General features: G+C 34.6%; 2 protein-coding genes and 1 long non-coding RNA gene across 3 annotated transcripts; 1 reads left to right on the forward strand and 2 right to left on the reverse strand.

Annotated features, from left to right (window-relative positions):
• Nucleotides 1-121: 121 nt before the first annotated feature.
• On the reverse strand, nt 122-19,208 carry LOC128922588 (uncharacterized). Its single transcript, XR_008471781.1, has 3 exons — nt 17,887-19,208; nt 13,425-14,031; nt 122-282 (listed from the first exon to the last, which is right to left on the reverse strand). It is a non-coding gene; the product is annotated as an uncharacterized LOC128922588 (long non-coding RNA).
• Nucleotides 19,209-19,765: 557 nt separating this feature from the next.
• LOC105212178 (ribosome biogenesis protein BOP1 homolog) lies at nt 19,766-22,732 on the reverse strand. The gene is made up of 5 exons (XM_011184019.3): nt 22,511-22,732; nt 21,000-22,446; nt 20,452-20,939; nt 20,095-20,390; nt 19,766-20,031 (listed from the first exon to the last, which is right to left on the reverse strand). Exons 1-5 carry the CDS (start codon nt 22,619-22,621, stop codon nt 19,878-19,880), a joined length of 2,496 nt encoding a protein of 831 aa, XP_011182321.2. The 5' UTR covers nt 22,622-22,732; the 3' UTR covers nt 19,766-19,877.
• A 278-nt stretch (nt 22,733-23,010) lies between these two features.
• Nucleotides 23,011-23,739, forward strand: LOC105212179 (uncharacterized). The gene has a single exon (XM_011184021.3). The coding sequence runs from the start codon at nt 23,125-23,127 to the stop codon at nt 23,536-23,538; it is 414 nt and encodes a 137-aa protein (XP_011182323.2). The 5' UTR covers nt 23,011-23,124; the 3' UTR covers nt 23,539-23,739.
• The last annotated feature ends 70 nt before the right edge of the window (nt 23,740-23,809 follow it).

Consider the following 23,809-nt stretch of genomic DNA (forward strand, 5'->3'; position numbering starts at 1 on the left):
ACAAGAACATGAACGTAAAAAGGATATATTAAAAACAAATATAGTTAAGTATAAAATAGTAGGAAAACTTGACACGAGTAGGTGAGTCTAACTAAGTGTGTAGCAGCCGACTTGAAAGGATGGCGTTAGCGCACCTGCAATCCAATGTTCGTGGATAATATATGTACGTGGCTTAGATTTCGTGTTATCCGCTGGCAGCTGTTAGTTCGTAGGTTTATAGTTGTATGAAATGAAAGCGAATCGCGGAGAAATGAGAGACTCTGCCACAAAACCGCACAATTTCTGAAAAGCCATGGGAAAAATATTAATGAGTGGATAAAATGCAATTTCCGTAAGTTGATTATGGACTAATTTAAAATACAACCGCTACGGCTAATCATAACGCACTCGGGCTGAGTACACTGGTTGTAAAACAATATTAAAAGTACTGAATTATTCTTAGTTATTTCTATTACTTAGTGGAAGTAATGAATATTAAATATTTTATGGAATAGCCTTTGGCTCTCCGCGATTGCTCGTGTGCTTAAAAACGACGGCCTTCTATGGTTCTCTATTATTTTCGAAATAGAAAAAAGTCTTACTCAGTCTTACTTGTGAATAGCGAGGTCGGGGCATCGTTACAGTATTGTTTTTGGCGAAGAATTCACGAACAAGCAAGTAAGTGTGAACTTTTAACAAACCTTAAATATTATTTTCTAACACATAATTTAGCTTCACAGTTTGACTACCAGTGGAATCTCATAAATTTGATGTCTATTCTCATAAAAGTTAGTAGATTTTTAACACTGAGATCAATGAATTCTCTGTAAATACTTTATATATTTCGAGGGATTTTCTTTAAATTCATTATGTTTATAGTATTCTCATATGGAAGTTAGATGATCCAAAAAATATTGACTATCCTAGAACTGTTTTTTTTTAATTTCTTATTTTCAAAAAACGATCCACCGAGTTGTAGTCACGATTTCAACTCATTCCGCTATGTAAAACAGCCAATTAATTGTTTCCATTGAATTTAAATCAAGCAAATCGCATAAAAGTCAGATACATGTGTACCGTTCACCAAACCGGTTCAATTAAAAACACAAGCACACTGTCATACATCACATGTATTATCCTTTAAGCCATACATTGCTTGGCTCACCCTTCTGCACAATAGAAACGGCAAGCCGTCAGTCAATCACTCAAGCAAAGTAAATGCACAAAACTCAGTGACAACATAATGAAACATTGTTTCAAGGTGTGTCCCATTGAATTTATGCCCCCCTTAAATGAGCGAGGAAGCAATTTGTGTGCGCTGCTGGATGTGCAATCAGCTCAAGTAGAAAATATGTACACAAGCAACAAAAACAACAAAAGCAACATCATTCAAATGAAATTGAAAAACGAAGGGAAAAGAAGTAGTAAATCAAACGAAACCAAAAGCAAATAAAGCGGAAAACACAACACAAGGAAAGAAAAAACAGCAAAACAAGAAAACAAGAAAACAACAAGTCAATAAATGTTGTAGACTTGCAACAAATAAGCAGAACAAAATATCGGTCAATAACTATTAGATGAATGCACTGGACAATGTACAATGGACAAAATGCACAATAGACATTGAACACTGAGCACTGGGCACTGAGCACCGACGTATTACACGGACCAGAGCATGAATTGAGAGTGAATAAGATGAATGTCATGCAGGCAAGCAACCAATTTATAGCAGCAGTGTTGTTGGGTAAATGGGAGGAGCTGTGTTGTTGTTGTGCAGGTAAATTTGTTTGCTTGAATGTCCTTTGTATGGCACTAACCGCAACAGCTCGGTTGCTAAACATTGGATGTGCTGGGCAATAAAATTGACTTCGTCGCCTGGCTGAACTTAAATCCACTGAATTGAAGAACTATTGCTGGTGAAAGATATAAGCTGCAATAAATACATACAGACACACAGTTTGAGTGTGGGCCGTTGTAAAATGAGGCCAGTGGAATTGTGCTCGTACAATGGTGTTTAATATTCAAATTAATGAAAGTGCTATTATGTTGATGACCAAAAACTTTATTTAAAAATAAATTTCAATTTTGGCGAGCGCAATGAATTTCAGAAATTATAAAACGATATTATTAAAGATCATTAGAAAGTAATGTGCTCCATAGTCTTTGGTTTGAGTTGTCGATTTTAATTTTTTTAATTTACTAATTTGGGTATTGTTAAGAGAGGAGTACCGACGAGGGCGATATGAAATGCAATATTCTAAAAATTTATTTAATTATCATTCAAAATTATTTAAAAAAAAAAGTTTTATTTCTTATTCCAAATTTATATTATTTATATTAGTTTTCCCGAATTGTATTTTAAATAGGTCAAAACTTATATGAATTCTCAAATTAATACAAAATTGTTTCTTTCTTATTCATTCCTTTCTTTCATAATTGGAATTAGTTAGCCAATCCATATTCTACAACAAACTTTAACTTTATTATAATAAATATTTAAATAATCAATATTAAATATAAAAATTACAATAATAATATACTAAACACCCAAATAAAGACTTTCAATGCTGCTCAAAATAGCAAAGAACTATTTGTGGTACAGGGCGTATGATGAACATTTGCAATAAACTATATAAATTACCTACAGGGCAGCATCACAAACACGAAGCAGTTGCAATAGATGCTATAATTGCACACAAGCATTCGATTTAGACGTGGGTGTACAATATACATATGAGCACATGCAATTTAATTCTGATATATGCATACATACATACATATGTAGGGTGAGTGTGTGTGCTTAAATACACAAATATAGTGAATTTTCGAGTGACTCAGTTGCATGTAACATGTGGCATGTGGCATGTAGCATGTGAGAGCGTGTATGCACATGCACATATATCCTTTTATCTCGTAGAAACATACTTGCAACAATAACAACAACAACATAATACACCATATGCAACAAGATGGAAAATAGGATATATTGCCAATATGGAAATGATATTATGGCAATGCCCGTCACAACAACAAAAATACCAAAAAGGAGGAGGACAATAACAGCGCAGTAGAATGGGTGAATCACTAACATATATACATACATATATGGAAAATGTTTAGAAAATTTGTGAAACGTTTTGTATGATTTTGCAAAACGAGGAGGTTACCAATGGAAGAACACATAAATTCCAATTTCGAGAACTTAGTTTATGTATTCGGTGTTTCTCAATTACTACATTGAGCCTCTAGCTCCGAAAATAAAGAGCATTTTAAAGGGCCGTCGTTTTAAAAGCATACTACCGTATTGCTGAAAGACTCAAAGGCTATCCCAAAAATCGAGTGTATTGAGAAGTGTTTTAACGATTGGAAGAAGCGCTGGTATATAACATATAATCAAATGGGGAATATTTTGAAGGCGATAACGAAAATTCCCTTTAATTTTTGAATACTCATCAAGGTTAAACTATGAATGCCAATCGTGAGCAAAATTTCAGGTCCAAAAATATTTCCTCGGTCCTACACTAATAAACTACTAAATCTCTCAACATTTTTAATTCGATTCTGGCGAAAGCCTTTCATTATGATTTTTTTTTTTTTTTTTTTTTTCATTTTAATCTACTCTATTTATACTGATCCGCATATACTCGTATAATATATTATTATCCTTATACTTATTTACACCAACAAACTTAATCCGCTCAGTTAGAATAAAAAATACTTACATATGTATAATTACTTTGAAGCAGGTGATACATATCCCATTGAAGGGTTTTCAACACTTACTTACGAGTATATGTAAATAGAAACATGCCAGCGATGCTAGCTGGTGAATGTGGCTTGTGCTTCGCGTACCGATTGAGGTCAGCGGCAAGCGGAGCACCTGCAGCAAAACCAACAAAAAATGGGACACACCGCATATGTGTGTAAGGTGTATGTGTGACCATGTAAGCCTTAGAAATGCGCACACTTACACATACGCGCTTATGTGCTTTGGCGATAAAGTATAAGTGCAAATATGCGCAAACAGTAGGCGCTATTAGAACACAGACAAACACATACACACACATTTATTTACATACTTGTTTGCTATGCACATGCGACAACATTCAATTGAAAATGGCAAGAAATGCAAATTACAAGGCTAGTCTGCTTTTCCGCTAACCCATAAACACATACACGCACTCATATGTGAGCATTGTAACAGTAAGTGCGAGGATATTGTGCCGCGCGTTGTTTAAAGGATACAAGGATGTTTGTGTATGCGGACAATGGCAGCAGGTGCAACTAGAAAGTAATTAAGGCAGGAAATCACTAAATACGAACAAAAGGCAAAAAAATGTGCAAAACAAGTTTAGTTTTTAACCACAAGTTATGCTGCGGATACCACAATGTCGCACAGCCAAAGGATTATTTCACACAGATATACAAACCAGTGTACAACATACATATATGAGTAGACGTATACTTGTGTTTATTGAAATATGTGGTTGCATAGATTACTGTTATTCGAATTGGCGTGACATATGAATTATGCAAAATGATAAATGACAAAAATGCAGAGCAATACTTATTTGAAATACGAGATGTGTTCAAAAAATAACGGAAATTTTCAATTTTTGAAAAAAAAAATATTTATTCATTCGTCCACATTAATGTTTTCGCCTTCAAAATAGATCGCCGCTTCTTCCAATCGTCGAAAAACTACTCAAACTCGATTTTTGGGATCTCCTTTGGCCCTTTCAGCGATTTCTCGTATGCTTGTAAAACGACGGCAATTTGGGGTTTTCTTTATTTATTTTAGAAATAGGGAAAAGTCACACGGTATCATGGCGTATACGGAGGCTCGGATATCTTTACATTATTACAAAAAATGTTTACAATTGGACTTTTAAACAATTGGAAATTTAAAAATTCCCATTATTTTTTGAACGCTCCTCGTACAGTAACAAAGAAGCAAAATAAGTTATTTATACTCTCGCAACAAATGTTGCTAAAGAGAGTATTATAGTTTTGTTCACATAACGGTTGTTTGTAACACCCAAAACTAAACGAATTAGATATAAGGTTATATATACCAAAGTGATGAGGGTGAAGAGTGGAGTTCAAATCCGGATATCTTACTGTCCGAACGTCCGTCCGCCCGTCTGTGCAAGCTGTAACTTGAGTAAAAATTAAGATATCTTGATGAAACTTGGCACACTTATTTCTTACCATAGGAAGGTTGCTTTCGAAATAAGCCATAAATAAAGCTATGAAAATAAAATTTGGTACAAAGAATCGCACTATGAAGGGGCACATTTGGATGTAATTTTTTTGTAGAAGTGGGCGTGGCCCCGCCCTCAAACAGATTTTTTATATATAAACCAAACTTTCTGCAGTCGTTTCTTTCAGCCACTTCTTAATACAGTCCAAAAATGAAAGAAATCGGATAATAACCAGTTTCCTTACATCCCAATGATATGTTGTGAAAATAGGCGAAATCGGTTCACAACCACGCCTACTTCCTATATACCAGAACTTTGAAGACGATCTGAACCGTTTACTTTACAATATATAAAGAAAACACTAGTGAAGATATCGGTGCAGAACTTTGCACAAATACTATGTTAATAGTGTGGCAGCCCCATTCTAAAAATCGCCGAAATCGGGCCATAGGTTTTCAAGGCCCCATATAACGAACATGAGGACCTCGGTGCTTCTAACCTAATATTAGGGCTTCCAACTTTCAATGGACTTTATACAATATATAGTGTATGACAAATATGTAGGTCAAATTATATATTATATAATATTAATAAAGATAAATAAATAAATTGCGAGAGTATAAAAAGTTCGGTTACACCCGAACTTAGCCCTTCCTTACTTGTTTTTTTAACCTAATTCCTACCCTAAAATGTTTAAGGTATCGCCTCGAAACATTGTAATACAATATGTGAAGAAGTTTTCTCGAGAATCTGACAGAATTTTGGATGCCAAATATTTAAAAAAAAATCTATGCTAAATATAATATTTCCACTTTTCCTCAAGGAAAGAAGAAAAGGTTAGTGGCGCGCTGTTGTAAACTCGGCTATTACCGCATATTCGATATCTACGTCAATAAAGAAGAAGAATTAGCATAATATAGTATAACTGCGTCTAACTCTCATATAATGAACTTTCTAACCTTACCGGTGACTTAATGTATATACTTCCCTGAGACGTAAGTTGTCTTGAGATGTCTTGTAAATGAAATATCTAAATAGTTTTCCCATCTAATCGAATAAAAAGTATTTTATCATATTATTTATTTACAAAAACAAACCATTTCAAATAGATATAAATATGTAGGTCATAGTGAAACGGCACAAATATTTACAAATTTTAATCAAATGTTAATTATTCTTATTAAAACAACAACAATCACGAAGTAGTATTCCCAGAAATAAATATTCACGGCATGTTTATAAAGATAACAAATTTTTGTATATATAATACAAACATACTCACACACAATATCCGATAAATCAAAAATTCACACTCACTGCCTAAGAATGAGTCTAAATTTGTATTTGTCTTCCGCTGTGCGATTACGTGTACTTGCTATCGAAGTGGGGAACCTATAGATATCAGCGACATTATGCTGATAAGAAGTCTTCGAAACTGATAAATTGAAGCATGTTAAACTATACAAAATACAATATGAAAGTGAAGAAACTCCGCGAAGCTTTCTCAAAGGTGATTGACTTGCTATGAAAGTGTTTTAACGCTATTACATAATAATATAAAATGCATTCAATAATTCTAAACAAAAAAGGCTAAAAATGTATGCCAGCTCGCCTTCAATGAAACTCAATGAATATTTTTTTTTTCAATTGAAATTTCTAATTATTAACATTGGCAATATATACTCGAGTAGCTCACATGCTCCAACGACTGTTTACATACATTTCTATATGTAGTATAAATTAGCTATGCGCATGAAATTTTCGAAAATAAATACTATAAGCAAGACAAGTCTGCGCAAAAATTTCGCTGATGCAAACACAGCAAAACAATGAGTGGCCGAATTCATGTCGAGCATTTGTAGCTCAACGTGCATGGAATTAGTTCAATATGTATGTGAGCACATGTTTGCCCCCCAAACTATACGTGTATGTATGTATGCGTGTGTGTGTGTGTTATTTTGTGTATTTCACTGCGAGGTGGTTGTTTATAATCACAGATGCCGAGTGACGCCAAGTGGCATTCCTTAGTCGCTGCCGCTGCCAGTGCCACCATTTATTGTCGATTTGTTGTTGTTATTATTACCGAAATGTCCATACAGTGACGTTCACAAGGCAGCACTGTAGAGCAAGCTTCGTACACAGTTAACCCCGTTCACCTAGCGAAACACAACCCTCAACCTCCCCCGCTAACTGCGTCAAACTATCGCAGCAGCTGATGATGATTCATGCACTGCCAATTCTAAGTAAATCCGGCAATGAATTCACCATAGCTATTGCACGTTTATATTTTCAATTTACTACAAATAATAAACTACACCAACTACAACAAATATTTATTAGTTCTTATTCTACTGCTACTCTCCATGCCTTTCTTATTGCCCGCTGCGGTTGGAGAAAGAAAAATTTCTAGCAAAAAAATGCTTTGCGGCAAACAATTTGCGTTTTGACATGATAAATGAATAAATCGTCCCTTCATTCTTCGTTTGCTCGCCATCTTTGCTCTTGGTCACGTCAGCTGCACTGCATTAAGTTTACGCTATTGCCTGAGCATAAGAACGCCCGCAAGTAATTGAGTGAGCATTCCTTGGACACAGCACACATATTGATATATTAGATGCATACAGTTATGGATGAATTCAAGCGGTTTGCAGGAGAGGCGCAGCACTGATGGCTGATATTTATTCAATGGGAATGCGAGCTGTCGAACTTTAGAATGTGCAGACAAAAACTACATTCAATCAATTTTCTATTGGCTTTTCAATTATCTTATGGCCCTCCGAAAACTTGTAGATATTGGCAGAAAATATAAAAAATATTATTTGAAATTTCAATCAGTGGAAGTGCATAGTTTTGATTTACGCTTCCGTTGTCTTCGGAGCTGTGCGATACGGCTCTGCCAACGGCACAATTGCAGCACAGAAGCTCTTATGTCTCATATCTACTTTCATGGAAATTTTTTTATGTTACGAGATGTGCTCAAAAAATTACGGTTTTTTTTTTAATATTTAATTATTCGTCGACAATAATTTTGTCGCCTTTAAAATAGTCCTCATTGTGACAGCGATTCTTTCAATCGTCTGAAACACTTCTCAAACTCGATTTCTTGAGATAGCCTTTGGCTCTTTCAGCGATTTCTCGTATGTTTGTAAACCGATGGACCTTTAAGTTTCTCTTTATTTTTTAAAATAAGAAAAAGGCCCACGGAAAATTCCCGTTATTTTTTGAACACACACTTCGTATGTGGCAACCCTTTTCAAAAATATTTTGCACAATTTTCAGAAAACTAATTAAATACGAAATATTAAGCAGGAGACTTTCATTATTCTGTCGCAGTCGACCATTTTCACTGCAGAGACTTAAGAGGTGTAAACTTAAAACAAGACAGAGTATTCCAAATATTCGAGTCGGATTATATTTTTTTCCCATTTTCCGAGAAATTGCGAGCATAAAAAATTTTCGCTCAAAACACGAGAAATTCTTCCATGAAAACTTAAAGTATTAACGGTATTTTTATATTTACCGGCACTTTGGCATACCAGACTCCAGGCACCGTGTAGGCGTGTAGGTAAATAATTTTCTGCGAAACATTTTCATTTATAAAATTGTGAAAAACTGTAACGTCAATAAAAAGTTGTATCGAAAATAGCGAACGCAAAATAAAAACATCCAAACCGGAAGTGTTTTATTGGCAACTACATACCGTTAACGCGTCACTGGGAGGCAATTTAATGGACGAAAAACAGAAGCTAAAATACCGATGCGGCAGCAAGTAGTAGCGACTGAAGACAATGGCGAAAAAATAAGAAAAGCTGAAGAACAGAGGTACACATGTACAGTGAAGATTCTGCAGCAACGAGAATGACAAGCGATAAATACTGGAAAATTTACAAATTGGACTCAAACAAACCCACCGGCGCTAATTTATACGTGAGACAATACGAAGACAACAGTTTGCATGCCGATGGGCGACAACCACGCAATCGGCTCATTCAGCATAACGAGCGTGAAAATGCGCACCCACACGCAGCCGCTGGCGGCACACAGTGAAAAATAGATGAAATTAACGGAAAATGTGCGTAACAAACAACGAGTGTTAGTAAACGAGTACTACGTCATAGGCATTTTGAGAGTGATTGGAATTATAGAAAGGCTTTGGCTTTGGCTGCCCACACAAGGGTACGCATAAAAGTTGCTGCCATGGACCACTCTAGGCACAACACCTAACCCCCGCAATGACTGCTTATTGTCAGGCGTCAATGAAATGACTGCGCCAAACAAAAACAATAAAGATCGATCGTTTTAGATATGCAGGACTGTAAAACAACACCCGCCCACACACAACCGTTAAATGAAAATGAACTGTAAAATAGACCATCAGTCAATTATTCGCGCCAGTATCAGCAACATATTTGTATGAATGTATACGAGTATGTGTGAATGGGGCGTAAATTTAGAATGCCACACACACACATACGCACACACCCACACAAGAGCATAGCGCTCAAGAGAGCAATGAGCTTAACCGCAAAACCGCTACAATGGCAATAGCCGCCACAATTGTGTCTGCACTTAAATAACGATAGCATCGCTGCCAAGCAATAACAACAACAATAACTGCATGTAACAGTTGCAGCATTAAACCGCAACCGTATTTCATAGCAGCCTTTCAGGCGTGTTAGCGCATTGTATGGCTTAGAACGATGGCATTACAACACTAACAACTCTTATACATAAATCCATGACCAGCAGTCAGTTAGCTTGTCAATCAGTCAAGAGAATGAAGCATGCGAACATTGCAACGCATACTCTCCCCACGTCTGTATCTATATATGTATATATATATGTGTGTGTGAGTGAAAGTTGCATTGTTGTTGTGTGAAAGTTCTATTTTTGCACTGTTGCTTGCCAGCTAGCTACCCCTTATTAACCGTAAATATTTAACGACTGCACACGCGAGTAGCGTGCACTCTTGTCAGATACGAGTATTGAATTAAATGATATCCGGAGATTTCATTTGCTACAGCATTCGGCACAACAACGGTAAATAGTAGCGGTTTATGGGCAAACAAAATAATTAATTAAATTATGGATGCACTGGTAGTGTTAATTGGAAGTGCTTGTGGTCCATTGGAAAGGAATGCTGCGACCGAAAGCAACTAAGATCGGTGTAGCAATCGAGGGCTACAAATGAAACCAGTTGCAAACGAACCGATTTGATGAAAGTACATAGCGAATGAGAGCTAATTTTCTCTTGGGAAAGAGGTATCTACGTTACGTAACAATCTCCATTGTAGAAGCACCTACCAGGTCCATTGCTTGAATTAAACGGAGTAATGTTGAATTTTCAAGATCGCCGATATACGAGGTGTGTCTCAGTTTTCGATTGTCCAAAAGTTCAACTTTTTTATTATGATGATATACAAGACCCTGAAGTACGATAAATTAATTTTCAGCTATATTCATTGCTTACTTGGACTATAGAAGCCGCTAAGTTTAGACGCGTTGTCATGAGCTTGTCAATTTTCGTTTGATAAAAGTTCACACTTCGTTGCTTGTTCGTGATGTTTTGGCCAAAAAAAATAATGCAACAATGCTCCAGACTCCATATTCGCCAGACATGAGTTCCGTGTGACTTGTTCCTTTTCTCAAAAATAAAGAGAACCGTAGAGTGCCGTCGTTTAACAAGCTTTGAAAAAATCGCTGAAAGACCTGCATAAAAGCTTTCTCAAAAAATGAAGTTTGTGAAGCATTTCCACGTTTGGAAGAAGCGAATGGGAACTGGGGAAGGCTACATTACTAAAGACGAATGTATATATATATTTTTCTTTAATAAAAATTGTCTTTATTTTTTGAACACGCATCGTATTTTAAAAAAATCTTATGTTCCTTCACCAATCACATGGACTATTGAAACTGAATGTGGCTACCATATCATAAAAAAAGTTCTCTAGGGTTACTACCCGCAGAAATTACACGATAGACAATATTTTTTGGTAGAGAGTTGTTATCACTAAAAAAATCATCTGTCTTTGTCGGAAAACATAAATTACCGACAGAGGAATAATATGGTGAAATTGGGATATACAATTTTTAGTCAGATGGTCAAGAAAGCAACTGTCGTGAGACCATCAATACTAGCGAAAGGTAACCGATTGGTCAAACTCTGGAATCGTGACTTAATGCTGCAGAGTTTCAATGGGTATCTCTAACCATTACAGTACAGCGACCGCCATGGAGTCTCATAGAACCCCCAATAGTATAAATATTGAAGAATCAGGCAATATAAAAAATAATATATGTAAGGCCTAAGGATTATTTTTCTATAAAGCTGATTTCAAATTAGAAGTTTCTTACTTAAAGCGTTTTAATATCTTTTTTATATTTGGGACAATATGATATGTAAAGGTGTATATCAAGAATATTGACGATAAATCAAAATACCGAACATCGCTTAAGGCAACGTATGTTCTATTTACATTTTGCCGCAGATTCATTTATAAGCATAAAAAATTAAATAATAACAAGTAAGGAAAGGCTAAGTTCGGGTGCAACCGAACATTTTATAATTTCGCAATTTATTGAAGACATTTTATTAAGATAACATACAAATTAACCCATAAATTCGGCATAAAGTTTAATAGAATAACGAAAATTGTCATATATAGTATATGAGGGCTGAGGTAATTCCTGAACCGATTTCATTCATTTTCATCAGCAATGTACACTATAACCAAGACTATACGCTCACTTAATTTTGGTAAGATAGCTCACATATTAACCAATACATATATGCGGAATAAAGCTTACCGTATTTTTGAAAAACCTATAATTAGGTACATGGAGATGTTATGACCCGATTTTAATAATTTTTGGGACAGAGACACACTATTAGAAGAAAACAATTTCCTCTGATTTACATTAAATTATCTGAGAGATTTACCCATATTTTCGGTTAAAATTTAACCTTAGGCGGTGAGTTCAACATGTTCGATATCTGGGGCCTTGAAAAGTTATAGTCCGTTTTCGACAATTTTTTCACAAGTGATGCCACAGATCATATACAGTATTTGTGTAAAGTTTTATTCCGCTATCTTCATTGGTTCCTTATGTTCACATTATAAAGCGTAGGAATAAGATGGAATTCAAGTCATGGTTGTGAACCGATTTCGCCCATGTCAAGAAAATATTATATACCGAATTTCATTCGAATCGGTCGAGTAGTTCCTGAGATATGGTTTTTGACCCATAAGTGGGCGATGCCACGCCCATTTTCCATTTTATAAAAAATCTGAGCACAGCTCCCCTCTTCTATTTCTCCTGCAAAATTAAGTGTTTCTGAAGTTTTCGATAGTTAGTTAACCCACTTTTAGTAATTTTCAACCTAACCTTTGTATGGGAGGTGGGCGTGGTTATTATCCTATTTCAACTATTTTCATGGTGTGTGGTTGGGTACGAAAGAGAACCGACTGCAGAAAGTTTGGTTTATATAGCTTTATTGGTTTGCGAGTTAAATAAAAATAACCGCCCACTTCCCCAAAAAAATTACATCCAAATATGCCCCCTCCTAGTGCGATCCTTTATTCTAAATTTTATAACTTCATTTATGGCTTACTTATGACACTTTATGTGTTTTTGGTTTTCGCCATTTTGTGGGCGTGGCAATGGTCCGATTCCGCCCATTTTCGAACTTAACCTTCTTATGGTGCCAAGGAATATTTGTGCCAAGTTTCGTCAAGATATCTTTATTTTTACTCAAGTTACAGCTTGCACAGACGGACAGATGGACAGACGGACGGACGGACAGACTTCCGGATTTCAAATCTACTCGTCACCCTGACCACTTTGGTATATATGACTCTATACCTAACTTTTTTAGTTTTAGGTGTTACAAACAACCGTTATGTGAACAAAACTGTAATACTCTCAACTTTTGTTGCGAGAGTACATATAAAAATTAAAAATCAGCATTATATTTTCTTATGCAATTGGAGCAAAGAATAAAAAAAAACAGCAGCAGCAAGAGCATTGAGTCACAGCATTACCATATTTGCGGTCGTGTATACTCAACCTCACGAGGCATCGATAATCAACGTCACGAGGCGGACAATTGCAAATGGCTTGCAGTAATTAAACAAATGAGTTAATGAATGACGTTAACTGACTATCAAATAGGCAAACAACAACGACTTTGTCAACCGACCGACCAGCTGGTTGGCTGACTGTCTGGCTGACGGCACTCACCTGCGGAAGTATGCGTTGCACGTACGCCAGAAGAAAACGCGACCTTTACGGGTTAGCTAGGTCTCGGAGCTACTGTCCAACTCAACTCAATCACTGGTGCATTATATGTTTTGTATACTTCTTGTTGTTGTTATATGTCGATGTGTATGCTTATTGCATTGATTGGCGCACTTGATGAGTACTATTGCATTTGTTGTTGTTGTTATTATTATTGTTGCTTTACTTTATTATTTGCGGTTGCAACCGCTGTGTGGCATATTTTGGTGTTATTGTTGTTATTGTTGTTTATTTATGCTTTTTTTGTCGAGTATACTATTGAAGTGTTAACGTAGTTGCGTGGAAGGCATTGCACTGTTGACACAAATGTGGAATTCGATAATAATAATTTTGCTGCTTCTGCCTCTTCTACTTCTGCTACTTCTTCTTTCACACTTTCATTTATGCACTTATCGCTTGTATTGAATTCGATTTTGGTTTCATTTTGATTTCACTGCATTTTTCACTTTTGTACTTCTACCGCCCACTTTTTATTTCATCGAACTTACATATATGTATATATGTACATACATATTACTGCATTTGTTGGTTGTCGTTTTGTCGTGGATTGCTGCGGGTTCGAGGTAAATATTTTATTATTTTTTTTTTGAATACAGAAGACTTTTTGTCAGCTAGATATTTATACGTGTAATTAAAAATCTATGTTCCACAAGGTAAATGGTGAGAGCAAAATTGATTTGGCTTTAATTGGCTTTGTTATCAGTTCTAATGAACAATTATACCCGAAATATTGTTTCATACTTTTAGCATTTCTTAAGCGCTGGCCCTTGGGGACTCAAAAATACCTTTGGAACTATTAATTAAGTTTTAATATATTTTTTAATCAATCCCAAAAGTTTTTCACAGATTATACCTAATATTTCATGGTATACCCGAAACTCCATTCAAAAAATTGTTTCTATAACGCTCCACTGAAAGCCAGACTAAGCAAGTTATTCGAAGCATGCAGAAATATAAACAGGTTTCATTTCAATCCAAAAGTAAGTGATATAGGTTTAGACCTTGGTCTAGTCCGCATATGCCAAATACATTCTCACTAGTTGTAAAGTTGCTTAAATTGCAAGATGTTTCAAGTCATGCGACACCAAAACTAAAAATGTTACTCATACGCCGTGGATGAAGCTAGAAAGAGCACTGTTATTTCGAAAGGTATATATTTTAAATAAAACTATATAACGGTATAATCCGAAGAAGCTATTTGCCTTGTCACAAAGCTATTATAACGAAAAAAAAAATAAAAAGAAGAAGAAAATACTCGTACACTCATTCATAAAGTTTCGGCATAGTCTTGAAAGGATATTCAAATACAAAAAATCTTCAAATATATGTATACAGTTAACGGAGCATTTCAATGTATACCCATAAAAGTCACACACACACACACACAGAGACATAAAAAGCTGCTTACTTGATGCGCCCACACTCTCAACCTGATGGCTTTCATCGATAAAGGATATTTGCAAAAAAAAAAAGATGACAGTCTCTCAAATAAAGCCAAGGAAAAACGAGGAAAAAATAATTAAGAACAAAATAACAATGAAACCGTATGCGTATACAAAAGTGTGTGAGTGTGTGTGTGTTGTGTTGTGCTCTTAAGGGCATGTGAAAGCAGCGAAAGTGCTTGAAAGGCAAAGCAAAATCAGCAGGTGGGGTAAACTTTTCCTGGAAGCAAACAGGCTACATAACACAACGATAACAGAATGGCAGATTTTTTTCCTTAACTGCAGTAATAGCGCGTCGTCACACTCCAGCATACAAATCTACATATATCTACATCATGCATATGCGTGGTATGTGTTTAAGGATTCTACTCGATGGCTACAAATACTCCTTTGCATATATGGAAGTTCATACATACAAGTACATATATATAAGTATGTGTGTGTAGACTGGCGCCATACGGCACAAGATGATGACTGAGCAAAGTAGAAAATGCTGTTATTGGAATTTTAAAGTGTTTTGGTCGGCGTCAGCATCAGCTGCTTATTACAACACACGCATAAATTTATATACAGACATACATATGTGCATGAGTTTACAGCAGTCGTCACATACATATGTATAAATGCAACAAAATGAATGAAGAAAGAGTCTAAAAACGCTAGTTTGCTATAATTTGTAATTTGTTTACATTTTTTTTTGTTCTAATTTTTTTATGCAAATATTGTATGAAAGTTTTCGCACAAACAGATTTTTCCCAAGCACTCTACCATAGCTCTGTGTGTGTGTAAGACGAAGAGAAAGGAGTATGTATAATAGCTTCAGCGTAATGAAGTTTGGAAAGAGCGCACACGCTATTGAAAGCTTTCAGATTGGCGGAAGTAATTCTATTGGAAGTGTACGACCGTGTGAACTCAGCGCTACATTACTTATTGGCGCTGACTTTAAGGCGGATGCGGAGTTTTGCAAGAAATTAACATAGTTATTAGAAATTTTGTGTGTGATATACAGTGGAACTTCCGTAACTCGAATTTCTATAACTCGAAGATCTCTATAACTCGAACTTTTGAATTGGCAATAGCGTTTAGTTCAAGAATCAAATCAAATTAGAATGAAATTTCATACAAATTTTCATCCATAACTTGAATTTCTATAACTCGAACTTTTGAATGGACAATAGAAGTCAAATTTCATACAAATTTCCTTCCATTAATCGAACTTTTCAATCAGGATATAATACAAAATTTACAATTTTACTACCGAGGCAGAAATTTAATTTATTTTTATTTTATTTTATTTTATTTTATTTTATTTTATTTTATTTTATTTTATTTTATTTTATTTTATTTTACTTTATTTTATTTTATTTTATTTTATTTTATTTTATTTTATTTTATTTTATTTTATTTTATTTTATTTTATTTTATTTTATTTTATTTTATTTTATTTTATTTTATTTTATTTTATTTTATTTTATTTTATTTTATTTTATTTTATTTTATTTTATTTTATTTTATTTTATTTTATTTTATTTTATTTTATTTTATTTTATTTTATTTTATTTTATTTTATTTTATTTTATTTTATTTTATTTTATTTTATTTTATTTTATTTTATTTTATTTTATTTTATTTCATTTTATTTTATTTTTATTTTTATTTTTATTTTATTTTATTTTATTTTATTTTATTTTATTTTATTTTATTTTATTTTATTTTATTTTATTTTATTTTATTTTATTTTATTTTATTTTATTTTATTTTATTTTATTTTATTTTATTTTATTTTATTTTATTTTATTTTATTTTATTTTATTTTATTTTATTTTATTTTATTTTATTTTATTTTATTTTATTTTATTTTATTTTATTTTATTTTATTTTATTTTATTTTATTTTATTTTATTTTATTTTATTTTATTTTATTTTATTTTATTTTATTTTATTATTTTATTTCGTTTTTTTTTTTTTAATTTTATTAATTAATATTTTAATTTATTTTTTCTCCATTCCCTTAGATATGTATGTATATCCACTGATCTTGACACTTTTTATAGTTACTTTGGCATACTTTTGTTGAATTTTTGTTTTTGTTGTTTTTATTTCTCAATTTTTCTTTTAATTTTCCAGCAGTCCAACGATCTTATTCACACTGCTAGCCATAGCGCAGACGTTGGCTGCGCGCGCACTCAAAAACCAACACATTTGCAAAATATGCTAACACTAAATACATATACATACGTACATGTATGAATGTAAGTATGTAAGGGAATGTTTTCGTAAAAGTCAACAAGCGCGTCGACGACGCAGCAACGTAGACGTGGACGTCCACGCTAACACTAACGCCAGCAACGCCAACGCCAACGTCCCGACGACGCTTTCATTCCCGATGTTGACCAAGCGACAATGGGTACAGATTTTCCGCCGAGCGGGACGTTTATTTTGGGGTAGATATGTGCATATCTACGCTCTACATACATATGTACATACAAACCGTATGTAATAGACAAATGTATGTTTGCATGTGTGTGTGTGTGTGTTTGCATTGGTGCTGTATGTGTTTGCTTGTTTGGCTCTGTAGATATGTAGGTTGGCGCTTCACCGCCTCACCGCTGCTGATTTGCCCCAACTTCGCGCTGTGTCGCGCCAATCAGCGTCGTTTTACGCTACACACACACACTCGCACACGGACACAGCGATTTTTCCACACCATATACACTTTTTTGTAATTTTTTCTTTCCCAATTTTTCGCACTTAAAAAAGCATTGGCATTCTGCATTGCTTTCGCACCTTTCGCAATTTTTCGAAAATTTTATCAAATATTTAACGCGAAGCGTTTTGGTGGCTAGCTTTTACACATATGCTTGCACTCGGCCGCTTTGGTGACCATGTTCACTTCGCCTGGCTGATTAGTAAAGATTTTCTTTCATTTTTTTTTTTGCTTTTTTTTTTTGTTTTGTATTTACTTATTTTGTGTAGATATTTTCAAATTTATTCTTGCCCAAGCAGCAGCACTCTATATGTGGTACTCCCAGCGGGCCACTGACCACCTGAACCCGACCGTTTAGCTATGGTAGAGCGAATCAAACTGATTTCGAACGAGGCACCCGACAAGGAGCACGGCCATCAGCAGCAGTGGCGCCGCCGTTCCGTGCTGAGCGCGATTACAAACTTCCAGTCGCCGTGGCAGATGTACACGGCAGCGTAGCCAGTACGCCACAACAACAACAAACATAACAATTCCAAGTGCGATTGCCTGTACTGACTGCCAGTCGGCAGCGCTCCAACTTACTCAAATTAGTGAATACATTCTTCTTTTCGATTTTCGACATTCAAAAAGAAAAGCGAGCGCTTTCGCAATAAGCAACGACGACAGACATACATATGAAGATATCATAAAAAAGCTTGCTCTTCGTTCTACTTGTACTCGCATATCTACAGCGAACTCGCACACTCGCTTTATTGTTGGATTTTTGGCAAAAAGCTTCGGTGTTTCCAACTGTCCGAAATCAGCAGGTAGATAACAACATAAGCGGGACGCTCTCACCGTTTGTCGGTAGCGCTCATTTGCGCTCAACTGTTTCTCCCGCCATCTTCTAAACATGCCATCCACTCAGTTGGAGAGCGCTTCACATCCTCACACCCCCCAATTTATAATCAAAGTCTTCAAAGCATGCACGAAGATAGCCAAGTGAGCTTTCGCTTTGCTTTTATCAAAAACATATGGAGGTCTCAGCGTGTGCATTCTTTTTTCAGTTATTCCGCTCGTTTGGACCCTAACGCATATAAGCCAGTGGTATATCAAAACAAATACTTCGATATTGTAGAGGATGTGGGAATGTGTGGCGCTCTTCGGGGAACTTTGTGTATACAACGGTGTAAAGGAAACCACTCGTATTTTTATGTTTGAATGTAGCGAAGTGCCATCACCTGCGTATTGAGAAAGCTAAAAAAAAACAATTTTTGCATTATACTTTACGAAGGCAGATGTTTTTTTTTGGCTAATTTAGGCAAGTTTCGAGTAACCCAGTGTTAATTTAAGTGGTTTTGGAGAGTTCTTCTTCGCATCTCTCCGAAGCTCTTTTTCTCATAAATGAGAAAAATTTACCATTAGGATTACTCACAGCAGTTGCCGTGGTGTATTTATAACAAAAGAAGCTCATTGAAGATGTGAGTGGAGTTTAGATTAAATAATTAAAAAAAAATATTTTTGATATGAAAAAATTATTTTGGACAAAAAAATAATAAAAATAAATTTTTTTGGATTAAAAAAAAATAAAAAAATAATAATTTTTTGTTATAAAAATGTTAATATAAAATAATAAAAAAAATTAAGGCAAAAAATTTTATTAAAAAAACGAAATTTTTTGGATAAATTTAAGAATATATAAATTTAAATCTAATATAATAAAAAAAAACCAATGCATAGTTAACCAAAATAGTTGGATTATGTTTCTTAAAAATTAAAAAAAATATATATGGGGAAGTTTAGACAAAAAAAAATTAAAAAAGTTTATATAAAAAAAATTAAAAAAGTTTATATAAAAAAAATTAAAAAAGTTTATATAAAAAAAATTAAAAAAATAGGAAAAAAGTGTAGATAAAAATATTTAAAAATTAAAAAAATAAAATTTAAAAAAAATTAAAAAATTAAAAAAATAAAATAAAAAAAAAATTAAAAAAATAAAATTAAAAAAAAAATAGAAAAAAATTAAAACAAAAATTTAAAAACAAATTTTTTAAAATATTTAAAAAAATATTTAAAAAAATATATAAAAAATATTTAGAATAGAAATTTCTAAATTTTTTACCATTTTTTTACTTTGATAGTTCAATAAGTCATCATTTTTTACAACACTTTTATTTTATTTTTATTTAGCTTTGTTTACTATTCTTTATATTCTTGCATAAATTAAGAATGCAATAAATCAATGATCAAATAAAAAAATACATGTAACTACGTGTAAAGTCTAATAGTAGCATCTGCACCGGACGAAAACACCCAAGGCTGCACTGGATGCCAAGCAACATCTAACACACCGAATTCTTCACGCGCTTCGTGGGTCTGCAGTTTCTTCACGGGCACTATTAAGGGATTTTGCAGCAAATCACTGAAATCGAATTTTTTATAGTAAAACTATAATTTTCATTTAATTTCAAATTAAAGCACTTACTTGTAAACCATACCGTGCGAAACTATCACAGATAGATCGTCACTGGCAGAAGCGAAAAGTGGATAACGTAAATGGAAAGCTACGTTGCGTACAGCGTTCTTGTGCAGACGTAAAGTCTGGTATGGTTTCGTCGATAAATCCAAGTCAAACCAAAGCATCTTTTTATCGTATGTAGAGACTAACAAATTATCACCTTTGGGATGTATGGACATGCCCGAAATCCATTTTGAGTTTGTCAGCAATTTCTTGATTAGCTCTTGTTTAACCAAGTCGTAAATACGCACATTGTGTTGTGTCTGAAAAAAATGAATAAATTACTACCCGATGTTTTACACAAACTCAAATATAAATACTTACCGCCACAAAGAAGCATGGTTTGATGGGATGGAACAGCACACACTGTATAAGACCCTTACTCTTGGAGAATGGTATTTGCGAACGTCTTTTGGAGAGCTGATGAATGAGCGCCGAACGATTAGCACCCTCAGGCATAACGGTGGCAACGTAGTCACCACGTCCGTGCCACGTCACTTGTTGAATAGGCTTGAAATGTGTGATAACCACACGAACACCCTTTTCTTGCTCCTCCTTCTCCGCCACAGACCATTGCACCGCCGTCTTGATGCGCTCGCTTTCCATTGTGTCTAATTGTGGTGCTTCGGCCAACAAATCATCTGTTTTCTTTATGACCAGCTTATCACCAACTTGGGGATTAATCAATAGCAATCGATTGCCAGAGGCAACTGCAATAATGGATAACTTCGCATTTGGACACCAAGCAACACAGCGCACCACATCGTCAGTCTCAATTGTACGTATACAACGACCAGTGGCAATTTCCCAAACTGAAATTAATAATTTTTGATTAGCGAAAAAGTTAAATCGTTTTTCTAGGGTTTACTCACTTTTAACGGTTTTATCATCCGATCCAGAGACAATATATTCGCCCTTGGGCTCAACACTAACAGTGCGCACCAAGTCTGTATGCCCACGATATACCAAACTCTCCACTGTTGGAAACGGTTGTAAATCCTTTGGTGAAGGCAATTTTGGTATCAAGTATTCTGCATCGATATTTAGTTTAGTACGTCTAGCACGTGGGCACAAATAAAGATCGAGGCAACGCATAAAACGCTCACGTATGAAACGTGGATATGCGGGCACTTCTCGCAGTGACTTATACTTTTGTGGCATGAAATGCAATTTACGCTTATGTGGTTCATCTTTCTGTTTCAACCATTCCTTTTGTTCTCGCTCATCAAATAGGTATTCTGCTGGTGGATTGTAAGACTCCGCATGACCTGGTAAATCACGTTTGGGTGCTGATACAGGGTCGTGTATGCGACGCATGTGCTCGCGACTTGTATCGGTTTCCCATAACATGTAGAACTTTGGTCCGCGTGCTGCTTTCTTCTCACGTTCCACCTCCTCCATGGATTTCATCCAACCCATTTTAAGTGCATGTACCATACGTGAAACCTTCTTACGTTCTGATGAGGATGGCAAAAATGAGCGCTTATGATCGGGCACATTTTTGATCGGCATTCGCTCCACCTCAGATGTGAACCATTCTATCCATGGTTCGTATTCATTATGTTCTGCATTGGGTACTCGTCCCGAATTAATGCGTTTAATAAGTTCAATGTCAGCGTCGGTAAGTACAACTTCTTGTCCAGTTTGAGGATCTTTAACACTACGCCAGAAATCTGGGTCTTCAATTTTTCGCAAAAAGTCATCAATTTGATCTCCTTTAGATGGTTTTATAATTTTCTTTGCATCCCAATCATAACCAATATGTTTGTATTCATCATACCAATGCATCGGAATATTTCCAACAGTGTTTCGTATGTCTTCCTCATCCGAAGTATCATCACCATCATATTCTTCCTTTTGAACTGTTGGAGTTGACGCATTATTGGGATCTTTAAGCTCTTCTTTAAATTCATTTAAAGCTTGGTTTGTTTTGACTTTTTGCACTTCAAGCTTTTTCACCAGTTTTGCAGATGTGCTAGATTCTGTCTCTTTTTTTGCATTATTTTTATCTGATTTTTGTTTTTTTACAACATCGCTAACTTTAGCTATTTCTTCATCAGAAACTTCATCGCTGTCTTCTTCACCTTCATCAGAAATATCTTCAATATCTGACTCGTTTATTTCGTCTTCATCCTCCGACTCCGCTTCTTCATCTTCACTGTTTTCAGATGCGACTCCCTCGTCCCATTTGGATGCATAATTTCCCTCTTCGTCGCTTTCAAATTCCAACTCGTCGCTGTCATCAGATTGATATATTTGTTCTGTTCCTTCATCGTCGGAACTATCATTGTCTTCGTTTGAAATTTTCTGCAGCAAATCCTATAGAAAAGAAAACATAAATCCTTTGTAACATTTTCTTTAAACTATCAAAGTTACAAGTTACCTCTTGCAAGTTCTCTTCTTCATCATCATCGGCAGGCTTAATCTCTGTTTCTTTCACTTTTTTCTTGTCAACAAATTCCGTGGCTTTTCGTTTTACTTGTTTCTTTGCCATTTTTCAATATTTCATACACAAAATATGAATAAAATTAATAAAATATTTTCAAACGATGAAAACCCACTAAAATATCAACTGAACAACGGCACGTGTAGAAAATATGACAGTTGATGTATATTGTTGCCACTGCTTGCAGTGCTCATCATATAAACAAATACATGGTTGCATTGAATAGGTACAAAAACTAAACTGTTACGCTGTACTTTTTAAATTTTTTATTTAGAAATTATTATTTAATAAAGTGTATACAAGGAATTTTACCAACGTCCCTTATTAGTGCAAATATAAATGTAATTTTTATGCAAAATTAAATAGTTTTCAGATAGATTCAATTTGAGTAGTTTGAAGTTCTTCAACTTTGTCGTCTTGTGTGGCATCCCTTTATTTTTGACAATTATTTGTTATTATTTTTTTAGCATGACAAATGATTTCGGAAATTAATAAATAATAATATATAATATTGATAAATATATTAATTTGACCACCACAAATTCCATAAAATGGAGGAGATTAATTCGAATAACACCATTAAAGACTCAAATGGTGTATGTTCCAAGACGAATAATGAAGATACCGGCTTTACCTCCTGCAGCACACATTTGGATATCAAAGGTAGAAAAGTGACAGTGCGCATGCTGCGTATGAATTTGGGAAACTTGGTTTTCATATCTCCACAAGGCAAGGAAAGCGTTAATGAAATGGGTGTTGCATTCCCAGCACTAAATATTGGCGCATTGTCATCAAGTACAACATTATTCGGTCCAGAATACGCTTCCAATTCACAACGCTTAGCAGATTTATGGAGCAAACGTTACAAACGGCAATTTATAGTAAGCTGTAATATACAAACCAATGACATTGATGGTTCTAATGTAGAAAAGGCTATAAGCGACTGGATCAGCGCAAATGTGTAGGAAAAAAGGATGGCAAAGGGTTTCAGTAATACAACATACTGCCACAACAGTAGTATTAATAAAAAAATATGTCGAATTTCCTTCTTGCTAAAAAGTTTACAAAACATAAATTTGAAATAAAACCTTTATACCAGTTAAATATATATATTAAGTGCAAAACATTTAATACTTAAAAGTACTTTAATAAAACTTATTTAAAAACTTCACGATTTTCATTGCCAACGCATGCACCACCAATAGCGCGCACTAGTCATCGCCTTGTGAAGGCCGT

Source organism: Zeugodacus cucurbitae, chromosome 6 (assembly GCF_028554725.1).
Source record: "Zeugodacus cucurbitae isolate PBARC_wt_2022May chromosome 6, idZeuCucr1.2, whole genome shotgun sequence".
NCBI classification, from domain to species: domain Eukaryota; kingdom Metazoa; phylum Arthropoda; class Insecta; order Diptera; family Tephritidae; genus Zeugodacus; species Zeugodacus cucurbitae.

Bases quoted from the DNA above. Each gene is read 5' to 3' on its own strand.
- LOC105212178 (XM_011184019.3), bottom strand. From the start codon at position 22,621: ATGGCAAAGAAACAAGTAAAACGAAAAGCCACGGAATTTGTTGACAAG. The intron at 22,447-22,510 runs GTAACTTGTAAC...TCTTTTCTATAG, and splicing joins AAGAAGAGAACTTGCAAGAG to GATTTGCTGCAGAAAATTTC. The intron at 20,032-20,094 runs GTAAGTGCTTTA...ATTCGATTTCAG, and splicing joins TCGCACGGTATGGTTTACAA to TGATTTGCTGCAAAATCCCT.
- LOC105212179 (XM_011184021.3), top strand. From the start codon at position 23,125: ATGGAGGAGATTAATTCGAATAACACCATTAAAGACTCAAATGGTGTA.